Genomic DNA, 26526 nt, shown 5'->3' with positions numbered 1-26526 from the left:
TATTTATTCATGGCCTTTATTTCCTTATATCTCTTTCCCCCTCGGCCTCAGTTTTCTTCCTGCACATACCAAAGCTGTAGCAGGGAGCCTCAGTATTAATGGGATCTCCAGAAGTGCTGCTAGAAATAATAAAAATAACCACCCAATCCACAGTTTTGGCCAGAGTACAGCAAATAGGTTCTGTGTCTAATCAGTTCTCCCTCTATTAAGAAAACAGGAAATTGTTTAAACTGAAAGAACAGATGCTGGGAATAAAGAGAGAGGGGTAAGTTAAAAGTTTAAAGGGAAGATCCAGTAGCCACTGGAAGAGCCTGCTTGTCTCATGAGGTGCTGGAAGGATTAGCATGATAAATGGCTTCTGACTATTCAGATTCGTGTCCTCTACTTCCAGTAGCGTTAGGCATGGTTTGGACTCAGAACCCCTTGGTCCAGGCTTCCAAAATTTCTGGTCTTTTACTACAACCCCGAACAAAGGCTGGCACGTCTTGTATCAGCATCAAATGGTGTCCCCTGCCTGTTTCAAGTATATAAACACACACAGTGCAGAAGAGCAGGTTAATAGCTGAATTTTGCTTGCAATTACCAAGATACATAAATCTTTGCTTTTACAAGCCCTGTAATTTTGAGAACAGAAAGTATCTATACTCAAAACTTAACATTTCTAATAATAGAATTTGCTGTCTATGATAGAAACATGCAGAGTTTTGACAAGTATTAAAACAGTTACATCCACTTAGTGGGAAAGGGCAAATTACTGTGTTTTGTCCTATTATAAGGTACGATGGACTACAAATGGAAATCATGTGGCTCACAGAAGCTACCAACCATCCTTAAAATAAAAGAGTAAGGAAAGTAACATGTCAGAAAACACCTGAACAGATGAAGGATTGAAAGATTTGGTGAGATCACCAGAACATTTTGTAGAGCACCAATGCAAGTCCTCATCAAACAAAAAAATAAGCCTTTTTAAACAGCCTCACAGAAATACACTGGAAATGCAAAACCAAACTTCACAACTGAACATGTCCTCTGGCTTATCCTCACTTTTTTACACTATTCGTTTGGAAATAGGTAATGAATCAACATAAAATATTGCAAAAGGGAAAACATGGTCTGGGTGTAAGAGAATAAATCTGGAAGAGAGCACTTCCTACCTTTTGTAATGAAATATCTTTACAGATTTCTCTTGTTCATTGGTATAAGTGCAGAGACTTGAAGGACTGGTCTCCCAGCCTTCCGTCTGACAGCTGGCTATGTTCCTTTGGAGGATACACATTTGTTTTTTTCATTGCTTGACTACAGCTCAGAGCCAAAGTATAGTCCTGCCTGCCGTTCCTCTCTGACGATCTGACAGTGTTTGCAATTGCCCTCTGTAAAAAGGCAAACAGGTTTCTGGGATTCACCTTTTGCAAGTGATTTACAGATGAATGAGTGAAAGGAACTCTGCAGTCCCTGTTACTGTACCTCGAGAATTTGTGGGATTTTTTTTCTGGCTAGCATTCCTAGGCAGGAAAAAGAAAGACCTGTGACACTAGGAATGAAACTGTTTGAACTATCCCACATGGCTAATTACAGGAAAACTGTGACTTTTATTCCCGTCTTTACCATATAATTGAGCTCAAAGGTATTAAGCTATACATTTCAAATTAAGAAAGAAATCCACGTGGGTGGAAAACAACTCAATGACCTAGCCAACATTCATTAAGCACACTGCGACAAGCATATTCCTGCTGTCAGCCTGTTAGCTTTGACTGAGTGATTCCAAATTTGAATTTGGCCCATGAAATATTTAGATGAACTCTTGATCTTAAAACTCTTGTCTTATCACCCCTCACCCAGCATTTTTCTTGTAACATCAAAGTTGCAGTGCAATTCAAAGAGTAACAAAAGCTAGTTCTTCCAGTAATTTTAAGCAACCTCCATCACCAAAGAAAAAAAAAGTGTTTTAAAAAAAAATAAATAGGGTTTTATGGCACTTGTTTTGGACTGGTGGTATGGGAAGGGATCCCGTTCAGGGCCCCAAACCAGATCCTACCCACAGAATACTTGTGTCCGGTACATACCTCTGGAGGAGAAGAGAAATATATTTTCTTAAGATGCTATGCAAACATCTTGCTGTGCAGGCAGATAGCCACTTAACAGCAGGGCTTTGGTGGCAGCAGTGGGTCCTTGTAACAGAGCAAACTGAGAAATAGTTGGGTCTTTTCCAACCGAAGAGGAAACAGGTCTCACAAGGTGCACGTTAGCAGGGTGAGCATCTCGCCTGCACTTAGCAGATGTGTTACGTTTGCCCTGGTGCCTCAGCTGAGAGCGCACCAGACTCTGGGCAGGAGGGACAGGGGTTTTGGTGCTGCTCAGGTAACAGCTTGTGCGTTTAGGAGGTTGCCTACCTGATCCTACAGCCGGAGAGAAACTGTGGCTGGTAGGTGCGCTGGCAGGCTGGACTGTGAAAGAGGGAAGCAGAATAAGGATTTCATGAGGCTAGTGAGAAGAAGAGGGGTATCAATGCAAAAGAGATCACACTGAGACTTGTGGTTTTGTGACCACTCCTTGTAGGAAAGAGCAGATCATTTAATGGATTAGTTGCAAAGCTGGTGAAGCTAATCCAGCTCTTGTTGGGGCTGGAAGTCTCCTTCCTCCAGTTCTTGATCTCAGAAGAGTGATCTGTGTAGGGAAAAGCATAATTGTTTCTTCCCACCTCTCTGTTTTTTAAGAACATCTTGGATTTTAGTGGGGGAAAAGAGTCTACATTGCTTTTATTGTGTCCCTCTTCCCGCTGAGTATTAAATTGCGATCTGCATTGGCTCATGCACTTTCTCTGTTGCGTTTTAAACAATCTGTGTTGCGAAACACGTTCAGTGGTAATGATTCCTGATGTCCCAGGGGAGCTACGTGAGGACAATTCAGAAATTTTAGTGCACTGCATTAAACCTTCAGTTGCCCTTGTAGAGGCTGAGAAGTTGGGTTTGTTTTTGAAAGTCTTAATTAAGAGCAGTCGATTAAGATGTTTGTAAGGCTCTGAACTAAAGGAAACATTTCATTAAGTAACATAGTTGATTTAACTGGCACATAAACAGGTCATGGGGTTTCTGTTAAGCAAACAATGTTCAGGCTCCTATTGTCAATATAAATATGCAGTATTTAAATAAAAAAACAAAATGCTCACCTCTCCTAATACTGTTCTGACAAGGATGTTCAGAGTCAAAATTTCATAGTATAGGCTGTCTTTCAAGAGAGGTCATGTGGACCCCTCCTGCTAGCATTTAGTGCCTCATGGCATCCTTGTTACAAGTTCAGGACATGGCTTACGTAGAAAAATCACATGAGGAAAGTTTTTGCTGCGTTTTCACTCCTTTTCAATTATGATAGAGCAGCTGGAAACAAGTTGGCTGAACAGTGTGGTGTAACACAGCAGCTCTCTGTGGGCTGCCACCAAGGGCTGCTGGGGCCCAGCTTGGGACTGCTGCTCTGCCTCAGTGTGCAAGTGTGGCTCCATGCAGTTGTGAAAGGAAAGGGAATAGAAAGATGAAAGAACTCGAAACCACTTTGCTATTTCCATCAGGTCACACTTTCCCGTGTGTTGGGGTTTTTTTCTCCACTGTGTCTCCCTCCTCTCTCTCATCAAACAATGGCTGTTTGTCTTCACTTTCATGGCCCTTCACAGCTTCTCCCCACCGTATCATTCCTTTCTGCTTCAGTGGGCAATGTCTGCCCTGGCGCTGGAGAGGTCGTGATGCCTTGTTCCCCTACCTAATGCTGGGATCCCAGACCTCTCTGCTTTCTCCTACTTCATAGTCACCCTGTGGAAGAACTTGATACCCAGAAAGTGTCCATCCTTGGTGTTGTCTATGCTTAGACGGTCTCCTGGACTCCGCTATCTCCAAAATAGTAAAAAATGAACAAAAAATTAGCAACAGTTGGCAACATGGGTGATGAGATCTGATTTTCAGTGTTTCTAAGAGGTAGGCCAAGCTAAGCCTGAAGGGATGAGCCATACCTGTGTAAGGGTATTCATATCACTATGACTGTAGTTCTTCCAGGGATTTTACCTGTTGGGTACATCAGTACATCAAGAAGAAAAAACTATACCAACAAATCCTTGCGTAGTCAAACCCTAGAGGCGGCATCAGTCCAAACACCACCTGAGTAACTCAGTAAGCTAGGCACAGCCTGGCCAGGCGTGGCAACGGCTTGTCCTCCACAGTAAGTTGCAGCAGCTGCAAGTCATGGATGCAGGTTGCCTGCAGGCTGTTGGAGCCATGTTCTAATGGCTTGTGAATAACCATATTTCTCTGACATGATATTTCTATTTCATTATTTTTTTCTTATTTTTGGTATGGCATCACTAGATATTTAAAGCTAGATTCAGCCACGTGGACTTCTTTAGGATATATCAGGTACCAGTAAAGTCAATTATACTTATTGCTTCAGCTGCTTCGTTATCTAATCAAAGCAAAAGGCCTCCAGTGATCTACCTGGAACTTTATTTTTGTGGAGAAGTACACTTTTGATGAATGCTTTGATAAAACAGGAAAGGCTATTCTGGGGGAAGTTGCTTTGCTTTTGTACAGTGGATTTTTATTATTTTAAACACAGGAGTCTTTGTTTAAAAGACAGAAGGCCTGCAAATTTTCTTGTTTACTTTGCCTTTGTTTCCCCTTCTAACAGGGTAAAACTTCATCCACCTAGCACCCTGTCAGCTTAACACCAAATTTCACTGTACAGTGTCCATACTCTTTTTCACACTGAAAAAGAAAAAAAGAAGGGGAAAAAAAAGAAGTGTATGGGAAAGGGATTTAAAATGCTGTGGCCAGCTGAGCTCATCAAGAACGCTGAAGGATTCAGCAGCTGGTCTGGCAGGGAAACTGGGGGAAACTCAACAGTGGTACTGAGGGTGTGGGGAGAGGGATCACAGCTCTAAAAAGGCTTTCTCTTATGGCCTCTCTGGACCTGTTCCCTCTCTTCACTTGCCTTATTTCTGTCTGTCTGAGGCACTGAGAGTATCATTCAGGCAGACATGGGTAAGCATTTTAAAATGAGGCAGAGAAGGAGAATTGAGTCGCTGAGACATAGTCATGCATTCTCCCCGCTCTTTGATGTTTCTCTAAGACTTTCACATCCTACTGAGGTTTGCTTGTAAAGCATTGTTAGAAGGCATTTTCATGCTTCCCCACAGGAAAAAAAACTGTAATGCAGAGTCCCTCCCTGCGACAGGCTCAGGACCGCGTTTCCTTCCACAGCTTCTGTGGAAGACCAGGGTCATAAATTCTCCTTGCCCTCCTGGCTTTCCTGCCTGCCTTCTCAGCCTTCTTTCTTAGGGCCAGCCCGTCCTTTCCAGGGACGGGTTAAGCCAACCCAGTTATTCAGGGCTATGTGCAATGGGACAGGGTTGTGCCCTTCAGTGCAGGTGTTGAGAACCCCAGAGCACCCCTTTCCCTGCCCTGCACAGAGCACCCCCTTTCCCTGTCCTGCAGAGAAGCAAGAACCTCGCTTCTTGGCTGCAGCTCACTCAGACAAAGGGGAGGTGTCAGCCCGTCCCTGCTGGCAGGACCTAGCTGCTTAGGCAGTGGGTAGGTGGGTGGCCACAGCCTTCTCCTGGCCAAGTGAGCCATCTGAGAAGGGACAGTCTGACAGTACTTCAGCTGCGCATACCTGGACAAATGATTGCACTGGTCCTTTTTTTCCCAGCTTGGCTTCAATGACATGCTAGAAAAGGAGTCTTAAATTTTATTGCTCACATATTGATCTCTCAACTGTTGGGACATCGCAAAGGCCAAAGACCAAAGTTCCACACAATTCCACTGAGTAAATACTGTACTTTTAATCCATTATGTGAGATAGTTTCCTGGAGTAATGTGAACTGTGCAGCATCTCGTATAGCCTGGGAAAGACCAGAGCCATTTTCCATACAAAGGACCCTAAGCCAGGGAAGGCCTGTCCTGCCGAGTCCTCAGCTCTCCCAGTGATCCCAGCACATGTCCTTTCACAAACCTTCCCTTGGGTTAGCAGGGTCAGAGCAGAGAGGGGACTTTGAAGGGACTCCACAAAACATGCTTACTGAGCCTGAGCAATGGTGGTTGTACAGAGGAGGGACTCGGGCTCCTGCTGCGGTACTGAGGTTCAAGAGACCAGGTCAAGTATTGTCCAAGGCACTTCGCACAATCACCCAGGGGAGGCACCTACTGAAAATGGTCTGTGATGCCTGTTTCCTTTTATTAACTGCGTAGGAACCTTATAGATGCCTTCTGTTTCTGTTCCTCCTTGGAACTGTGGTGCTTCAGTGCATTGCAGACACCAGAGCAAGCAGGCGGAATGGAGAGCTCTGTTTGTACCGTGAGTTTTCATACTAGCTCTGACCTGAAGCCAGCAGCCATAACATCCCCACGCCTCTGCCCCACTAGTGAAAAAAAAGCAGCCTGGAGGAACAGTATAAAAATAGCTCCTTGAGTAAAATCTATTTCCTCTGTATTTAGTCGTGTGTCTTGAAATACATGTAGCGTGGTGGGAAGGGGGGAGTTGTTCTGTAGCGCTTGGCCCATCGAGCTAACAGGAAGGTCACGCTGGAGGAGCAACGGGACCATGTGGATGGCTTGCATCTTGTGTTTCCTCTGAGGCCAGACTAAATTTAGCAAATTTGCAGATGGACATCGGACCCTAATCCATCTGGGACTGCAGGGGGAAGAGTGGGATCTGGGTTGTTTGCCTAGGCTTTTTGCTGTGTAACCAGCTTCAGTGAGCCACCATTCATTACGTTCCTCATGGTTTTCTGCTTTGCTCAGTATGCTGTAACTTACTGCCTGATCCTTTTCCCTGAAATGTTTAAAGTTTAAGCATGAAGGAAAAATAAACTGCTGGTTCTGGGCTCATACTTGACATCCCTACTAACTTAATGTCAAACTGTGGACGTACTTCTTTAATAGCATCATCACAAAGGTTGAACCTATAACTGGTACTTGCAAGAATTGCAGTAATGCAAATACTAATGATTGATGATTTTTGCTTCCCAAAAATGTTGCCTCGTCACTCTTTCAGCTTCCAGACAGTTAAAGGGACTAATCCTAAATGCAGTATTTGCACCCTGCAAGGCCTGTACATTGCTGGGTTGGTCCTTCCATTGCTAATCTTAAACAAATATTTTATAAGTGCGTTTTGAAGTAAACTACGTCTGCTAAAAATCCCATTTCCCTGACCAGTCTGAGCCGGAGATAGGCAAACTGCAATGCAGAGCACATGTGTATTAAATAATGTATTGCAAGTAATTGAAATTATGTTTCTATGTATCTGCTTCAGCACACTGCACAGATTTGATATATCGATCCTGACACAAGAAGCTTGATTTTCCTGTCATTTACGCAAGCATTTTGTCAGAGCAGTTATTCCCAGGTTACACATTTTGCAAAAGAGCCTGAACCAATGTCATCTTTGCTTAGTTCAGACTAATCCCAAATTCTAGAAAGTAGAGTTAATGTTATTGCCACTGTGATTGTCTAGAAGTCTAGGGCAGGAGGTTATTTACATAAATGCCAGTGTATTTTTTTCCATTCATATTAACTGGTCTCACAAAGGTATTATCTCTTCTTACAAATGTTGCCTTTAACTTCAGAATTGTATTTTGCTTTTCTTTAAGGCAGAGTCCATATTTGACTATATTTTTCTTAAATCCATTTAAATAAGTCTCTCACAGTTCAGAAAAGCTGAATAACAGTTTCCTTTTTTATTTTGAAGTTAACCCATTCTCGTTCTTGGGTATTTATTAAAAGATGCTGGTTTACATATGTATCCTGTATTGTTCCTAAATGCACTGAATAATTATTGATTCTGCAGAACTGTCATGCAGTAAAATAAGTAATTTTTTTTTCTTTCTAAAGTTTGCAAAACACAAATTAAATTTTACACAGCGTAAAAATAAAGAGAGATAATTGCTTGCAGATTGCGGTAAACATTGGAAGGGCCTCCAATCTCTCTAAAGGTGTGCCTTCCAACAGAAACAATGGTAATACACTGTCCAGCGCTTCAGGCAATAAAGCAGCCCTGACTACTTCTTTTAAGGAAGACAATTTACAGTTCATGTGTTGGTGACTCCTGTTTTCATGAAGTGAACCTAAGGTTCCAGGTTTCTCACCAATAACATTAAACTGCCTGATGCCAAAGTACATTTTTTTATTGCTCATTGCTTTTGCAAGCCAAGAAGATTACAAGTTAACTAGCAGCACCCAGTGTTCATATTTCACGGGCATTTTTCAATTTTCTAGACTAGGCAGGGACATGGAAATCTTTAACTCTGCCAGGACTCTTACTCAGTGAAATAAGAACATTTTTCCTTCCACTGCCTGCAAAAGTCAAATTAAGTTCCATGCAGTGTGGGGGAATCGGGGTGCTCTTGCTGCAAAGGGAAGCCATTCTAACTCATGCAAAAGCTTAGTAAAATGAAAGTTTTGTGCATGGGTGGCAGGGGAAGGTAGTTCAGGCTTTATACGCCAGTTGTATTCATGGCCATTGCACACCTGTTCAGACAAATCTGCTGTAGTTGTGCTGTGCATACACAGTGCTACTCAACAGGACAACTGCTTTGTACCTAGCCTTCACCTGGGAGCTATACACATTCTGCAGTGGTCAGCCTGCTGCAGCCTTTCCTTATTTTGAAAATGTGTCCTTCTGCACATAAAGATGCAAAAATGCACATCCCACTCCCCATCAGCTTGCTGATTACCATCAGAAAACATGCTACGGGCCATGCAGGCACAACAGAGACAGGACTGATTGCAGCAGCACTGGGGGCTGGTGCTTCTCTGCTGAGCAAAAGATAGTCAGCCAGATGGAAGTACCCATCTTGTCTCACACGGGGAGGCTGAACCTTTTTGAGTATCAGTTATGTGTCCTGTGCCTACCTGAGCAGCTGGGATCTACCTCATGGGTAGATCGTGGGATCCTACCCGAGCATGGGATCTACCCTAGCCATGGGACCAACAAGACCAGGAGATAGTACAGCAGTACAGGTGATGCAAGTCATATACCTTCAGGTTTTTGCAGTAAAATCTGGACAATAATGACAGGAGAACCAAGGCAGATCAAGGAACCAATCTGGGCTAGAATTAACTTTTTTTTCCACCATAGGTTAATTTTAACCTGGATCCATTTGCAGATCAGATTCAATGTGAGGCTGCACAAACGTTTCTGTTGGCACAGGGGAAGTGGCAGGAAGGAGCAGGCACCTGGGAGAGACAGAAAAGGCAACAAAGGGTTTTGGCAGGGCTGTTGGCTCTCAACAACTCAAAGTGCTCATGGAACTATCATGTAATGTTACATACCAAGAGATTGGCTGAACATAGGAATTAAAAAATACTTCATGACATCATGTACTTGTCCCAATCACAGAAAGACAACAGGTTTTTCTGTCTCGCGGTGACTGGAAATGCCAATGTGTAGAAGTCCAGCTTTTGGCAATGTCTGATGGTACCAGGCAGAAGGGGGATTTCTAGAGCATTTGGTTCTAGACTAGCAATGTCTCACTGACGTTCCCAGGAGCAACATTTCTGTACAAGTTATCAGCAGAACTCCTGCCTGCCAGAGAGTTATCATCCTAAAAATGCCATTATTGCTAGTATGTGAACACTAAAGAACAAAAGCAGGCAGAGGTGCTTCATACTGATAAAAGCAAAAGGGTTGTTTTCTAGCCAGTCATTACACCAGCTGATAAAAATAGCTTTAAAACCTTTTTTCCCCCAATTCTGCACACAGCAGGCTGCCTGTTATGTGCCCTTGTTATTTATACCTGCCATAAGCTTCAATAACAGCTTTACAGATTTTTTTATGCTTGTCTTAGATCTGGTATTGTAAATCAGAAAGCTTTGCCATCCTAAACATTGCCTGGTAAGAACTTCTCTGCATTCTTTTTACCCTAGAAAAAAAGAGAAGTGGAAAATACAGTTAATGCAATAATTTGGCCCAAATAAATAAAAACGTTTACAATATTGACATTAAATTTTATTTTAATATTAAATATCCCAATTCCTCCAGAGTGGCCAAACAGAGAAATATTCTCTCTAACTAGCAAATGGTGTGTGCCAGTTTTTTATTTTGTCTTTCAGCTTGCCTTGAACCATAAATGTGTTGAATACTGGGCAGGAGATGGGTAATGAACAGAACTTGCAATTTTCTGCAAAACATCTCAGGGGAATAGACTGAATACTCTTGCATTAAAAAACCAAACCAAACAAAACAAAAAACAAACAACAACAACAAAAAAAAAACCACACCAAAAAAGCCCAAAATAGGTGACAACTTACTCTAAGGAGGAGAAATTCCATTTAAAGAGAAAATTAGCTGTGGTTTGTACCATCCAAATAGAACAACAGCAAGCAGTCGAGACTGGCAAGTGGGGAATCCATGTGTTACACTATTAGCCTGTAGTTGCTAAAAACAACTCACCTTTGTCACGCACAAGTGGGTGAGGCTCCTGCTTGTCTTGCAAAGCAGACCATGATGGGCTGAGATAGGCTCATGATTTCCCTGCTGAGGCCCAACACAGTAAGACAGGAGCCAAGACATGTCCAAAAGGCAGCACTTTAATGCTTTGCGTCTTCCATCATTGGGTACTGCAATAACTCCCAAAGATATGTCTCTGCTCTAATGGAGATAAGTGCTTCAGGAAAGGAACACAAAACCTGCTTTCAATTTTTATTTCACTGTTTTCTGCTGAAGGGTTGGGTTTTTTATTCTGACCGGTATTCAGGATGTGTCTACCGTCCAGTGTAGCTCTCCAGCAAACACAATGTGGTACATGGCTTCACTCACTGGACGTCTTACGTTCAGCTGGTTTGTGAGGGGAGGCTCTTTGCTGCAGCCTCATCTGAGCATAACTCATCTGGTGGTACCGCTGGGGGGTCAGGCAAATCCTCTCTGCTCACGCAAAGCCTTGCTGAAGCGGTAGAGCCAGTCCAGGGGCAGGTGAACCTGTGCTGATGTCTTAGAGGAAGGCAGGACTGTACACCAGCCTCTAACTGTTTTCTTAAGCAACTCACTTTCAGCTGCTGGTTACTGCTTAGCAAGAAGCCATATATATAGTGGAATTGGTCCTGTGCCCAGGAAACCAGAGGAACTGGACAATGTAGGAATCTGTTCTGAGATATCTGAGAGGCAAAGTTAGGCTGGAAGTTGAAGGGGGACATGTTCTGCAGGTCTGTTCTGCTCCGAAGAGTGGATGAAATTCTCCTAGATTATACCTACATGAGTATTTGGGGGGCAGCTCAAAGTTCCTTCGAAACAGACAGAATCACAACAAAGCAAGCACATGTATCTCATTCCACAGTCCGCTCTACAGCCATCCACCTCGTGCTGCTTATTTGATGATCTTTTAAAGACATTTTTGGGGATAAGTTTCCTTTTTTTTTTTTTTTTTGGTGGGCTCTTCGTTCTTCGTAGGATGCAGAGAAAGAAAAAAAAAAAAGGTTGTAAATTAGGAAAATTAGGAAAGAAAGTTAGGCTGGTGTCAGTAGGGCACTTTGGATGTTTGGGAGAGGTGGGTTGTGCAGTACATAAAGATGAGGTCCATCGCAGAGAGCAGACAGGTCTGGCCGTGGCCTTTGAGGCTTTACAGTAGAGCTGGTGGGCCAGGCTGCTGTTTGATCATGGCAACTCTACTGAGTTGCCATAAACCCACCCTGTGCTGACGTCTGCAGCAGAGGGATCAGGAATGAGATACTCTAACATTTGGTGAACATATGCCTATGTTGCAGTCCAGCATGGAGTTTGTGCTGGACTGTCTATATTTCTTGTGTTTGTTTTAGCTAGTTGAGAATGTTCTTTTTTTACCTACCACTGTGCTGAACCGAGGAGCCAAAAACCTCTCCTTGCAGTTGTGGTCCCTTGCGCCAGGAGGGAATATGACTGTATTTATTTATTTATTTTTGATTTATTTGATCTGTTTTAGTACTCAATAAAGTTGTTGTTTTTTCCAACTGGCACAACAAGGCTCTGGCTATTTTTAAAGAATGTGGTTCATTTGATTTAATCTAATGAATGTTTAGTGCTGTTGAAAATAGCTGGAGCCAGAGCCAAGAATAATGTACTGCAATGTGCTGGTTGAGCAAGGACTGCTTCCCTCTGCCAATCTGCTTTCCCTCCAATTGTTCAGATTTACCTGCTTTTGTGAGTAGCATTTGCAGGCAAGACATATTGATTTTGATGCTTTTTAATACTGCATCTAAAGGCCAATAATGTCAGAGCCATATCTTGCCACACTCATTTCAAGACACATCAAACAATAATAACTCTTCTTGTTGTCGAGTGTAGGATGTCTAATCTCTCTTTCAGACCACTTTAAAGGGAATGTGAAATGCAAATATCCTTTTATTGCACACAGGAAAACTGGGGCATGAAATGGTCATCTTTTTCCCCTAAAGTCACCCAGAAAGCAAGTGGGAAAATCAGTAATGAAACTAGTCAGCTAGCATCTACTGGGCTCCTTAAGATGCTGCGTAACTCTTGATTTCTGCATGAACTGAGACAAGACCATAAGCAAGAAACAGGTTCTACTAAGTCTTTGGTCCTGGTGTTTCTCACTGACTGGTTATCGACACATCCATGTTTACTGTCTTGCCTGCACCACCTGAATTGGTCTGCAGAGGTGCCTAACTCTCCCTGTTGACAAAGCTTAAATTTCATACATGTCCTTGCGTTATCTGAATATGTCTCTGCAAGTCATGCCACATGTTTAAATGACGTATTTAAAATTGTATGAATCCATCTTCCTTTCGCCATCTATGAGTTAGTTCTGTAAGGCAGTCGGTTTCCTATTCCTTCCTAAGAAATGAGTAGCTAATACTTAAGCTTCATTGGATTAAAAAAATAAATCGGCCATAATACTTCTTACTCCGCGATAGTGGTGCCCGTAGGGATGGATTTTCTGCAGAGATCACTTTACACCCTAAAGCACAATGTAGGATTGACTTGCATAAGTAACGGACAGATGCTCCCGACAGCTATTACATTATACATCCCTCTATATGTGATGGGGGGAAGGAAACAGCACCTGTTACTATGGGAGAAATGCTGTCGCTGCTGTTCTGCACTACAGACCTCGGCCAGGCTTATTTCACTGTGTTCGTGCTGACCCAAATGAAGCCATGTGAGTTTACATCCACTAATTATTTTGTCCTGTGTTTCCTTCAGATTGGTCCCTCGGTTTATAACCTAAGAAAATGAAATAGCCACTGCAGGTACGGGGGAGCACTGGAGACGGTGCAGGAATTTGTATTTGCCTCTGTCACCCCAAATTTTGCACAAGAGGACTGACTAAAAGTATTAGAACTTATTTCCCCTCTACAGCAAAAGTAATTTCTAGAGGCACTCTCAGGTTTCATACGAAAGCAACTCGTACATCTGCGGACTTTCTGAAGGTGTATTTAAGAGCAGAGGCAGAGGAAGCCTGCTTCCTCCCACAATAATGACTTCAGTTCTGTTTTAATTAAGTAAACAGTTGTTCAGAGCTGAGATTGCACCCTAATTACGTTTAAAGTTTGGCCGCAATTTCAAGAGCTACAGACTTGCTTCAAAACCCTCCTGAGCGCCTCACGCTTCGCCGTCTGAGCACCCCGTTACTGCAGCGTCACCCCGAGCGCCGGTACCGCTGTGCCTGTGGCGCGGCGCTCCCCGGGCCCGTGGGCGCTGCTCGGCGCCGCCGCGACCCGCCGCTAGGGGGCCCCGCTGTCCCCTGGCCGCTGTACCCTGCCCGCCGTCCTCACTGCTCCTGCCGCTGCCCCTGCCCGCCGTCCCCACTGCCCCTGCCTGCTGTCCCCGCTGCCTGCTGCCGCTGCCACTACCCACTGTCTCCGCTGCCCTGCTGCTGCCCTACCCATTGTCCCCGCTACCTGCTGTCCCTGCTACCTGCTGTCCTCACTGCCTGCTGTCCCCTGCCTGCCGTCCCCGCAGCCCCTGCCGCTGCCCCTGCCCGCCGTCCTCACTGCTCCTGCCACTGCCCCTGCCCCTGCCCGCCGTCCCCCCGCCACTGTCCCCTGCCCACCATCCCCGCTGCCCCTGTCTGCTGTCCCTGCTGCCTGCTGCTGCAGCCCCTACCCACTGTCCCCACTACCTGCTGTCCCCACAGCCCGCTGTCCCCCGGCCGCTGTCCCCTGCCCACCGACATCACTGCTCGTGCTACTGCCCCTGCCTGCCATCCCTGCTGCCCCTGCCCCTCGTCCCTGCTGCCCCCTGCCACTGCCCCTGCCTGCTGTCCCTGCTGCCCCTGCCACTACCCACTGTCCCCACTACCTGCTGTCCCCGCTGCCCACTGTCCCTGCTGCCCCTCGCCCCCACTGCCCCTGCCCTCTGCCTGCTACTGGCCCTGCGCACCTCCAGGCTGCTGCCCCGACATGGGTCCACACAGCGGCCAACTTGCCCGAGAGTCGTGGGGATTTAGGGGTGAAATGCTACTTTTAGGATCTTTCCTAGTTTCTTCAATGAGGATTCTTAAAGATTTTCTTCTGATGGCTTTTTAAACCTGCCAGGAGCAGGGCTGTGGCGTGCTAAGCACTGTGTAAGGAGCGTTCCTGAACTAGAGCCTGTATCACTGCTCTGGGCAGGTGCCACAGGAACAGCAAAATGCCAGTGAAAAGCATCTTCACTTACCCCTTTTTTCTGTTTGCACAAAGCAGGCTCAGATTAGGTGGGAGGCAGCCAGCCCATAGGGCAGAAGGTGGCCATGGTGTGAGGGAGTGAAGAGAGAGATGCGGTACAAAGCAGAAAGCAGAGAAGTGAAGAGCTGCCTTCTCATGCAAGTCCCCTGAATCACTGGGAGGCCCTAAGCTCATGCCTTCTTTCTGCCTGGCACTGCAGGTAGCTGAAACAGCCACCTGAAGCACTGCTGCCTGGGGCACCGTGGCAGGAAAAAACAGTCTGTAGGGAAAGGGTGGGGGTGTCCTAGCTGGTTCCCAGCCCACCTCTTCCTTCTCCAGCTGCAGCTGCAGTTTCTGCTTCCGGTGAGACATATTATCTCCCAGCTACAGGCAAAAGCCTTGAGTGCGCCCCCGAGAAATTCCGGTGGAAACAGAGTTAAGGTTCTCTTCATTCTTAGGTATTGAAAAGCACCTTGGCGCTCAAGGTCATAGGCAGGAAAATTTTGCATGCTCCAGGCTTGTTGTGAGGTTGTCAGTCCTTCCAGTGAGGCTGTAGTCAGAGAACAGTTCGTATAGCGCCAGACACAAATGAAGGAGGAAAGCGTCATATTTGCCAATGTGGTGGACAAAGTCTCTCAGGGAAGGTCTCTGGCACCAGGTACTGCAGTCCTTCTGCCAGGATGGCTCTAGAGTTCACAGGATCCCACCTCACAGCTACAGCAGAAGTCATCCAGCACAGGCCTGCCCTTAGGCAGCAGCACCCACTGCACAGGTTCGACCCAAGGTGGGTTTGCGAACACTGTGCTGAAGCCGCAGCCCTCACCTCCTGTCCAGAAACAGCCCTGGGCTCCACAGGAGTGTTGCTTACCCCAAAGCCATTAGGCAGCAAAACCAAGAGCCTTAGTCCAGATCACTAGCCTGTGGCATTGGTGCAGCCTGCTGGCACACCGAGGCACAAAGCACAGCACATCTCCCCTCCGCTCTTCCCTCTGAATATGTAATTACGCCCGGGAGAAGCAGCTTGTTGGGTCTGGTCAGCTTTCCATGCAAGAGTGCAAAACTATGATGCCGCTGCTCTGGAATCCTGCCCGACCTCTCCTGCCAGCTGCCTCCAGCAAGGTTCGGGAAGGTTTTGGCACCTCCAGTTTTCCATGCTTTAGGTGGGAAATCCTGACAAAACAGGTGGGCAGCTTCCAGAGCAAGCTGTGTTTCTGGCTCTCAGGTGTCCTGGTCCGCGTGTCAGAAGAACACAGCGTCTACCTACGGTACTTCAGGCGCAGGGAACGGGCGGGCAGCGCCACTGGGATCACGACGGGCTGGTTAGCGTTTCCAACTAGGTGTAAAAAGTTTTAGCTGTCAGATGCTAAGGCATGACACTGGGAAAAAAACCCTGGAAAGTTGTGAACCTTAACAAAAACACCCAGCGCTACAGGTTTTCCCTTTTAAAGACTTCGGAGGACCCCCGCTCCACGGCGTATCAGCCTTAGCAGGCTTCCTGCCAGGCGGCGTCTATTTCTCGCTGCCGGCCGCGGACGGCGGCCGGACGGCTGAAGGCAGCGGCTGCAGCAGCTCCCGCCCCCGAGAGCTCGTTTCCCTGCAGCCGGAGCGGGAGCAGCGGGAGCCCCGTCCCGCCGCGCCGGCAGGAGGCGGTGCCAGGGCCGCGGGACGCCCCGCCCCGCGCCCCGCCCCCCGCCCCGCCCCCGGAGGTGCGCGCCCGGCGCGGCGGGGACAGCGGCTGCTGGGCGCCGCGGCCGCTTAGCACGGCGGTTTAAAAATATTGTTTTGGCTTTAGGGCTTTTTTTTTTGTTGTTATTTTTGTTGCGCTCTGTTGTTTTTCCCGAGCGGGCCGGTGGCGCTTTGCCATGAGCGGCCCGAAGGCAGCATGAAAGCGGGCAGGCGCGGCTATCCCGCCCGCTCCGGTGTAGGATGGCTCTTGGCGAAGTGCTGCTGCTGCTGCGCCTGCAAAGGTCGGTGGGGCCCGGGGAGCGGGGCCCGGGGCTCAGCGTGGACCCCGGAGGGCGGCAGCCCCCCGCCGCCTGCCCCCGTGCCGCGGGGACGGGCGGGGGCCGCGGCAGGTGACGGTGGGGGGTGGCCGGGACCCCCCGGCGCGGCCGGGACCCCCGGGCGCGGAGCGGCGGGGCGACCGGCCGCGGGCACGGCGAGGGAGCGGGCTGGAGTTGACAGGATACATTTTATCGCTGCTGGTAGGAAACACCCTGGGACTGTAAGGTCAATAGGGCGGGGAGAAGTATTTGCTTAAGTGAGATTTCTTTTTCTTCTTGTTTTTTTCTTTTTTCCCTTTCGAGTCTTTCTTGGGCTTGGATAGGAGCAGAATGCTTTGAGAACATCTGTTTCTCACAGTTCACAAATCTCGGAATGGTGATGTGGGAAGGTCTGGGGAAGCTGAAACACTGAGAGGGATGTGGGAAAGCCATGGCAGCTAGAGCATCTGCAAAAGGAAATAAAAATCCGGCTTTTACAATGAGCAGTGCGGCTTCGGTGCATTGGCTGAAGGTGCCCCAGCCTGTAGGCTTTATGCTGTGACACGGGCTCTTGAATTTGTTCTGGGCAACGTGAGTTTTTTGAAGATCAGTGTTATGGTATTTCAGTGTTTCCTGCGCTCTGAATGGCCAGGCAACCATGTCCTGAATGAAACTTGGCCTTTTCTTATGTTTTGGGTCCTTTTTTAAAAACTAAAACTTTTAATTGCAGTTTTTTGGTAATTGTGAAACCAGTTCGTACATCCCCAGCTAAAGATGACTTTGAGGACGGGTGGGCTTGCTAATTTCTTGAGGCATATATTTGCAATGCAGGAGCCCTGTTTCCCCAAGTTATTGAGCTAGAGTCACACTTATGTGGTGACAGCAGCAAGCTAGTTGGTGATGGAGTTTGCCATGATTTCCTAAGACGTTGATCTTTTTCAGCCTGGGGAGAACACACTACTTCATGCCAAAGAAGTGACTCTTGAGGTCAATGCACAAAACCCTGCTGTTTTGCAGCCTTTGAAAAGAAACACGTAACCTGGTTGTAGTGGTAGGGCTGCTAACAGAAATGTTGTGGTACTAAATTGCTGGGGAAGCCAAGTCCCTCGGATAGCCTGTGCTTTAATGTGTTGGCCTGTGCAGCAGGCTGGAGCAGTATTTGAGCTCTCTGGCGTGGCTCTGGTCTTTAAAAGGTTATATCAGATTAAAACCTCCCTGTTGCCTGTCCTGCCTGCAATGGACTCTAAAAGGGGGAAGGAGAAACAGCTGGCTCTTCTCTCTCCTTTTGAAATGTTAACTGTGTTTGCAGTTCTAGTTTACTGGGTTAGCAACAAAAGGTGTTGTGTATACCAATCGCTTTACTTCTCTCATGGCCTTGGTAGGAAACTTTGGCCAAAGAGCTGTAAAAGGCTACCTGTTATGCTGTATTTATCAAAGAAAACCGGAAGTAGTCAGATGGTGGAAGTACTCCCTGAATGTAAGCAGGTACCAAACCTGACATTTGATGAGGGGGTTGGGTGCCCCAGACCATAGCACCAGTGTGCTGCTGTGGGCAGCTTCTGTGGCAAGCTTTAATGTGGCAACCAGACCTTTGAAGCTCTGGCTTCATGTATGCTGCATTGTCAGTGGTTATCTTGGCTTCTGGGGAGATGCCGTTAGTCCCTGGGCTTCTCACTGATCTCAGACTTGCAGTGTGAATAGGTGGCTCTAGTTTGCATTTAAGGTGGATGTGAAGCACCTGGGAACTGTTCTCGCTGCTGCCCCAGAAATGACCTTCCCTTGCCTTTGGAAATTTGGCACTTTTTTTTTTTTTTTTTTTTTTTTCTCCCCTTGGTGACAGATGCCTGATGTATCTTGATCTTTTGCAAGAACTTCGTAGGTTTTGTTTTGCCAATAAGAACCGTCCGGTGAGAGAAATTGAGATGATGAGCGTGCAGTCTATGCTCAAACACAGGTTGTGTCGGTACAAGCTGTGTCAGTGCTTTTCATGTCATGGAGCTAGGAAGTGATGTGGATGCTTGATATTTAGCAGATCAACAATAATGCAGAGCTGAAAAAACTTAAACCCTGTGTCCCCAGTGTATCATGAAGTACGTACGTTTTGTGTAACTGGGCATTTCTCTGAAGGATTCTGACAGATAACTCAAACTACTCTTTGCATCAATCTTAACCTGTCTATTGCAGCAGTAGAGACCTTGATATTGCTTTTTTGCTTGTTTCTTTTAGTAAATTTCTGATCTTGTCAGCTTTGCCCATGGACAAAGTTATTGGGGTCTATCCAGAGAAAGCAACTGACACTTAGTACCATTTGCAGTTTTGCTCTGTCCCTGATAGTCCCCTGCATGAACTAAATAAGGACTACTTGTCTGTTCTGGAGAGATAGGAATCCTAATATAGGAGTGCTTCAGAACAAGAGTCTGTCACTTGCTTTCAGCCATATAAAGGGGTAGCTAAGAGCAGTAGACTTGCACAGCCTTTAGGCCAATGGTCTTAATCAGCCAAGAGTAGGCAAGCGAGGCTTTTTGCTGTATCGCCTAAATGCACAAATGCAAAGTGGCCTAGTGTAAGGGGATGCTTCTTAGTGCTCCAAAACTGGCCCAGAAAGCGCACTGATAAGGAGGGTTCAAAATCTAATGGCCTTCTGATAACTAGAAAGTCATTGAACTCTCCTTAGAAATCAGTCCAGGATTTGCAGTTGAATATACCTTGTTTTCTTTTAACAGGCAGTTGATCTCCCCAGTTTTCTAGGTGGCTCAGATTAGAGGTTCCTTCAAAAGGATCCTGACGAGAGAAAGCAAAGATATCGAGGGTTCCTGCTTTGTGAAATGTCTTTTGTAAAGCAAACGGCCAGCTTCAAGCCTTGAATGTGACAAGGTCAAAGCTTTGTTGCCTTTAAACAGAGTAAAGTCCAGCCAGTGAGTGCCATTGCTCTGCACTACCTTCAGCACAGAGCTCTGAAGCTCAGCAGTGGGTGCATGGAGCTTGGGTCAGGTGGAGACTGAAGGCCAGGCTCTGATGCACAGGGGGCTGTAAAGACCAGTCAGTGACTCAGATTTAACCTAGAAGTTAAGTTCTGTGTGCTCTATTACACCCAGGGCCTTATTTACAGGACATTTCTTTGCTGTAGTTTGGCTCATTCAGTTCTAGCGCAGTGTGGAGCACTCTGGGGTCTCGTTGCTCAAAGGGGCACCGGGAGGGTGGAAAGCACTAACAAGGTGTAGGAAGTGCTGCTCTTCGAGCACAAGGAGAGAGATGTTCCTGTCTACTGGACTTGAGAAGCTGGTACAACTCAAAGAAAAGGGTCTGTGGTTAAAAGCAATCTATCGTTGGCATAATTTTACAGTGCAACACCTTTCACCCTGTTCTAAGTAATACTGCGTGGCTGCAGAGTAGCTTCAGGTGAGAGTATAAAACACTTTTTTACTTGAGGGTAGCCAGAAACAGGGAAGATGGATTTAAGTAGATGCACCATGTTGGCTTCAATAAAGAACATGCCCCCTCTGCCTCCTTGAACCGTTGCTCTTCTGAGCAGACTGCCGGTCGTGTCCAAACATCTCTTTTTCAGAGCACAAGAAACTTAATTTCAGTGTGTTAAAAATGAAAGATTCAGTGGGTTTGTGTCTGTGCTAAGCTCCTGGTAAAGCTCTAAAATTTCCTGTCCCTCCAGTTTCTTCTCTCTCCTATCTTTGCTCTTCATTCTGCATGTGTTTGTATGTTTTCCTGTCCTCCTCTTTCTTTCCTTCCTTTTCCTCTTCTTGCTGTCCTTCCCCAGGTCTGATTTGTTGCTGGCTCAGTCTGGTGAACCTCTTTGCTCTTAAGATTAACAAAGCAAGCTGCTCTTGACAGAGTGGTGGTGACTAATGTGCAGTGAAGGGAGTTCAGCCACCTTGTACATCCTTGCTAGCTGGTCAGAAACAGAGCCTTAACTGGAAGTTAGGCAAACCAGCATCATTACAAGGGCTGTCAACAGCATGTTAATGAAAGTTACTTCTTCATTAGGTAAAAAGTGAGATCTGATGGTGCTTTTTATAGAAGGTGCTGACACTGTGTTACAGCGAGCTGCAGAGCTTTGCTAAGGAAACTGGTACCTTTGTGCTGAGTGGTAGCAAGAGAGTTATCTGCAGTAATATATTTAAGCCCATAACATTTCCTAATTTGAACATATTTTATTTAGTGTTTCAGGCTGAGCCATGGTTACACTGTGTAAAGCATAATGGAATGCATGTCCAAAGCAGTTCCGTCAAAACTGAGGCAGAGGAGAAAACAATAGTAAAATTAAGGGTGTCAACCAAGCTCACTTAGTTTCCTGGCCCTTCCTGAATGAGAAATATGAGGAAACTGTTACCTTCCCCAAATATACTCCTTGGGTGAAGTCCATCTGTTGCTCATTAGTTGTATCTCAGTAGAGTCAAGAGGATCAAGTGTACTGGTCTGTGGGCAGTCTCTCCCTCTCAGACCAGAGTTGTGCTCGGCAGTTTCTCCTGGCAGGTTTCACAAGCAAGTGGTTGTGGTGAGGTTTGGGAGGGTTGTTGTTATTTTCTTCCAGTTCTATTAAGAGAAAACTGCTAGGCCCATGACAGGAACATCTCTTCCAAGTCTTGCGTTTTCCCACCTCTGCAGGCTGAGTCAGGAGTCAGAGTAGGTCATGGCAGATAGTTATTGGAAGGGACAAAAGAGCTGATGAAAATGCTGCTCAGTTGAGCAAGCAGGATTAACGTGACAAGGTGAATACTGTTAGCAAAAAAAATTGCTCTTTTTGTTAGTGTGGAAATGTGCTTTCCCACACCTGCTTTACACTCTCCTGATAGTCCCGAGTTAAGCGTGTCCCAAATGCGTGCCCGACAGTCCCCGTGCCAGCCTTTTGGGGTAAATAAAGACTTACTGGTCTGAACCTGTTAGTGTTTGTGTGCATGGGCATGTCCTCCCTTGAACATGGCTATGAGACGTAGGAGGATTTCAGGAGGGGAAGTCCTGAGGCTGATAAGCAACTTCTGAACATGGACAGCTGAAAGAGCAGCACGACCGCTGCTCTGTTGGCAGGCTTGGGGGAACAGCGAGCTCTTCGTAGGGTTACTTAGTTTTAAGTGTTGTTAAATCCTACCTGTTCACAGGAGGGTTTTTTGAAAGTAGAAACCTTGCTCATGGATACAGTGAGTCTGTGTTACTGCAAAATATAAAGTATCCAAGAGCATAGGAGGTTTGAGGTTTTTTCAAGTGCTGGTTGCTGCATGTGAGTCTCTGCTCACTGCTCTCATCTTCCACCAGCCACTTTGTGTATATCTGATGTTTATCATATCGGTGCCAGTGTTTGGGTTGCTTTAGCAACTTTCTCTCAGTTCTTAAGATCCAAGTAATACTAGCGTGGTGGTGGTTTGTTTTTTTTTTTTTTTGGGGGTGGGGTGGGGTTGAAAGTTGCACACATTGCTAGACAGCTAACTCTGTCCATGCAAGCTAGCCCCTCATCCTCCAGCTTTGTGTCTCCCTTATGTGACTGATCTTGGAGCCTTATCTTTTGAGATATAGTTATATACAGGATGTGACAAAAGTTGTACAGAAAATAAACTTTCAGATCTTAATTCATATGTGTAAAATAGATAGCAAGATCTTCTATAAAAATCAGCGTTCAGTTAGTAGTCCAGGGGTGAATGTGTGGTGGGGATCCTTGTTATTCAGACTGCTGCATTGTTTTCAACTTCCATAAATTCATCCAGTTTTAAAAAAACATGGGGTTTGCTTTTATGCAGGCAAAGCTCCTAAACTTTGCATTCATTCCAAGAAGCGTATAAGAATACACAAGGCTTTATTCATCTTGTCAAAAGCCTGAAGAAGGGAGACTTTATTCTAAGGGAAAGAGAACAGATAATTGTGAAAATATAGCTTGGGTAGCTCCCTGTTCACTGCAAAGAACATGGGGTAATTAAACGTGCTGCTTTACTATAAAATAAGTGCCAGATAGATGTATTGTTTAGGAATTCAATGCACGGATGCTCAAATAAAATCTATCCGTTCTGAAGTGAAACAAAAAGGGAAGTTACTTTGCATGACCCCAGAAGGATTTTGGTTTTTTTTCCCCAAACCCTCTTATGTTACAGCGTATACCTTGTTAAAACTTGTGTATTAGGAAAAGTAAGCTATCATTTTAAAGTTAAAAAGCCCCAAACCTCAAAATGTTTCAGTCTAAAAATAGCGTCAAGATACTTCTCAAACACACCAGAACACTGTTACATTTCAGTGTAATTCTTGTCTTGTTAACATTTTCAGTTTTGGCAAAAGCTGCAGTTTCTTTTCAAAAGAGAAGACTAGGTTGGGCTGCCAGTGCTTACAGCAGGGATCTGCAGATGTGGGTTTCGATTCACTAAGGAAATCCAGTTCTCTGCCCATTTAGCCACTACGTATCAGTTGCTATTGCAGAACAGTTCAATTGCTTATATTGCATCACACAATTCAATGTCATGTAAAGATACTTTTTAAAACAGCTACAGAAGCACATCTGGCTGTTTTAAGAAAACAAATCTGTAGGCCATCTGTAGGACTTCAGCATTGTAAAGAATTATTAGAAAATACCTGATGAGATGCTCAAAAATGTCCCCCTTGACTAATGTTCTTTGCTGTTAGAATAACCAAAAATTAACCTGTTTGCTTTTAGTTCATGATGTTTCATGTGGCTGATTGTGCTGAAACACAAACCATCCCTTGGATTAAATGTAGTTAGTGCATCTCATTGGGTTTCCCGTTGAGTTTGACATGCCTCTTGATCCGTCAGCCTCTGTCCTGGACTGGTCCCACAATCCTCTCCCTGGCAGACCGAGAACATAGAAATCACACACATCACCTGGGCTCCTTTCAGATAATTAGGACAAAATATGAAAATTTCACCAGTGAAGTCCTAATGAGATGAGACATAGAGCCTGCAAACTGAGTTACAGCAGTTAATAGTAGAACAGCCATGGGAGTTTCTTCTCTTTGACAGGGAGAGAGCCATTATATATGCTTCAGTTCACATACACGTTTGATTTTCTCTAATGCAGCATATGTTATATCACATTGCAGAAAGCCCACTATAGCTCTGGCTAGTTTCTTACTCCCTCACATCCCAATGCATTTCCCAATGCTTATGGGTGCTCCTCTACTATACAGGAACTGTGGTTGCTCAGTACTTCTGGAAAACGTGAAAAATACATCTCTCGTTTTGTGTGTTGCACATGAGTGATACCTATCCTGTTGCCCATATTGCGCCCCAGTGCACTTCGTTGTTCCATGTGTTACAGCTGTTGCTAGTCCTGGTAGAGCTCAACAACTCTGAAAACTTGGATTCCTGCAAAATTATCTTCAAGGCTGTAGAGTTGCCTAAGGTGGTGAAGCCTGGAAGCCAGGCCTGCTGGGAACCCATTAGCAAACATGATCCCAAGGAACCAGTAAGTGGTTTCTGGTGGAGATTGTTACCAGTTGTATTGGAAGGTTGTAAATTAAACATGGAAATTTAACATTGCTGAATACAGAAAAGCACAAGTACACTCTATATGTCCGTTTTGAGCCACGATCCCTTGTTCACTAGCACAACTGAATTAATAGGGACAGACTTTTTAGTAGGGCTTGCAGTGATAGGACAAGGGGTAATGGTTTTAAACAAAGAGGGTAGATTTAGATTAGACATTAGGAAGAAATTCTTTACTGTGAGCGTGGTAAGAGAGTGGAATGGGTTGCTCAGAGAAGTTGTGTGTGCTCTATCCCTGGCAGTGTTCAAGGCCGGGCTGGATGGGGCTTTGAGCAACCTGGTCTAGTGGAAGGTGTCCCTGCCATGGCAGTGGGGTAGGAGCTAGTTGGTCCTTAAGGTCCCTTCGAACCCAAACCATTTTGTGATTTAGGAAAGAGATGGACTCTTACCCGTGATGAGAAGGGACTGGATTTAATGACTCTGGAGGTGTCTCTGTCGTTATGTTTTCGGGCATTTTTCCATGTTCATATTTCACATGGAGCACAAGGAGAGCTGGGAGTTGCACATCCCCAGCTACAGCTAAATCCACTGGGGTCACTTTTTCATGCAGTTTAGGCTTGCTGACTATTACAGCTACAGAGCATAGCAGCTGAGGATGTGCCGTTATGCTGTGCTGGTTTTTATTTCTCCTCCCTTCATGATACACGTGCAGCTTTAGTGAACAGAGGTTTCCTACATCCCCAAGACACGCAGCACAGTCTTAACCTATCCAAAAACACATTACAGTCACTAAGCGCTCTGAAACTTTCTTGAGGTCACGTAGGAAATTGGTGAAAAAATGAGCATCAAATACTCAGCCATCATAGCTTCCAGATTTATATCTGCCAGTTGATTTCAGCCTTTTTATAGGCCTGTGTGTCCTGGAAGCATACCAGGCATACCCAAGATCATCTAGTTCAGTGGCACCAGTGAACTGAGGCCAAAGCGACCACCACTGCACAGCGGTACATGCGATTGCATGGGGGTGAAGGCAGCATCTCGGCGGTTGTGAGAAAGAGAGCATGAACCAGCATGTGTGTTCCTCCTCATCAGCTGGGGTTTACTGCGCTCCCAAATCAGATTTGCCCATGTTGAGCACCCCTGAGGAACAAGGCCCCAGCTGTCTGCTGCAGCAGAAGTGTGTGCCAAGGCAGGCTATGAAATGTGTTGCACAACCCAGTATAATTTAACCACATGCTGAATAAATACACTTTTGAGAACTCTTTTGAAGAGATGTTGCCTAATTAATCCTGCAGGGGGTATAATATGTATATTTTTGAAATCCAGTTTTAGCATCATGCAGTTAGCTTTTATGGCCCGAGGATTCTGATTTAAGACATTCTTTAGTTACTAATGGTAATCTGGTTTAATTAGAAATGCAAATGTATTTAGATCTGAATGTATTGGAGTGGTAAAATGTAAAAAGATGATTCACAGCTAATACTGCTGAAGTGCCTCAAGTCTGGTATTCTTTGTACCTTCTGTAGTTTGAACCCTGAGGATCAACATGATACTCAAACATTGCTCTCAGCTGAAGTATGTGGAGGCTGAATAGATTTTGTTAGGAAATGGAATAAGTATTAATCAACACAGATCCTTTCTAGGGCAGCAGAAGGGAAACCATAGCTTTAGGTAAGGAGGAAAACACTTTGAATATTACAGTAGTAACTTCAGCTCCACAAAAGCAAAGCACAGGTCCTGCCAGGGGGCAGGTGCTGAGCGGACCGCAGCATCTTAGTTGACTTTGTTTTAGTATCAGAGAAATTACTCAGGCTTGAACATCCTGGGCTACCCAGGGAGGTCTGTAGCTGCTCAGAGCTGCACTGCTGTAAAATTTGATCCGGCAGTGTGTCTAAGAAAAACCTCAAGCAAGGCAAGCCCCAGACAAATGTCTAAAGGCTAATGCTTGCTGAGTGTTCACGGCAGTCACTTGTCCTGGAGATATCAAACTATCAGGCAGGTTGATGTCTGTGACAGACATTCTGTCGTTGCAAAATCAAAGAGCCTCTACTGCTAGACCAGTCCAGCCCTTGCTGTTGTGTTCAAATAAGTGTTTCTTTTTCCGAATTACTTTGAAAGGTGGAGCCAAAAGAAAGCAACTACTCAGCAATAAAAAAGACAGCTTATATAATGATAATCACTTATTAGACATGTTGCTTGGTAGAGCGTTTTTATGGCTATATGCAATTAGAGGCAGTAATGCAGCTGGGGATGAAGCAGTGCAGTTCATGCAGTGCACCTGCACATCTCTCCTAAGCTGGATGTAGAATTTTTTCCGTGAGGATGCTGCTAGTAAGGAGCAATGGTGTAGGCACTGTAAAAGCCATGGGAAGCTCCATGTGGCCTTCCAGAAGTCACGATCAATGAGTTTCTCAGGACTAGCCTTACTGGAAAGGCTGGTGGCTGGGTCAAGGCACTTGCACAGCTTCAGAGGGCTGAGACCTTGGCAGAGTGCTGC

At 45.6% G+C, this 26526-nt stretch overlaps 1 protein-coding gene across 10 annotated transcripts in view; it reads left to right on the top strand.

Moving 5' to 3' along the window:
- Window positions 1-26526, top strand: part of KALRN (kalirin RhoGEF kinase) — a 526710-nt gene that overhangs the window by 429014 nt on the left and 71170 nt on the right. Inside the window, exon 1 of one of the 10 annotated variants that reach the window (XM_037398620.1) lies at window positions 16322-16579. The exons of the other annotated variants lie outside the window; for them this stretch is intronic. Within the exon in view, the coding sequence (XP_037254517.1) occupies window positions 16495-16579 (85 nt within the window). The 5' untranslated portion in view covers window positions 16322-16494. Of the gene's footprint in view, window positions 1-16321; window positions 16580-26526 lie in introns of those variants that run through there. 10 annotated transcript variants of the gene reach the window in all.

Source organism: Falco rusticolus, chromosome 8 (assembly GCF_015220075.1).
Source record: "Falco rusticolus isolate bFalRus1 chromosome 8, bFalRus1.pri, whole genome shotgun sequence".
Taxonomy (NCBI): Eukaryota; Metazoa; Chordata; class Aves; order Falconiformes; family Falconidae; genus Falco; species Falco rusticolus.
Note: the sequence above shows the minus strand (reverse complement) of the source record. Positions and strands in the feature narration are given on the sequence as shown.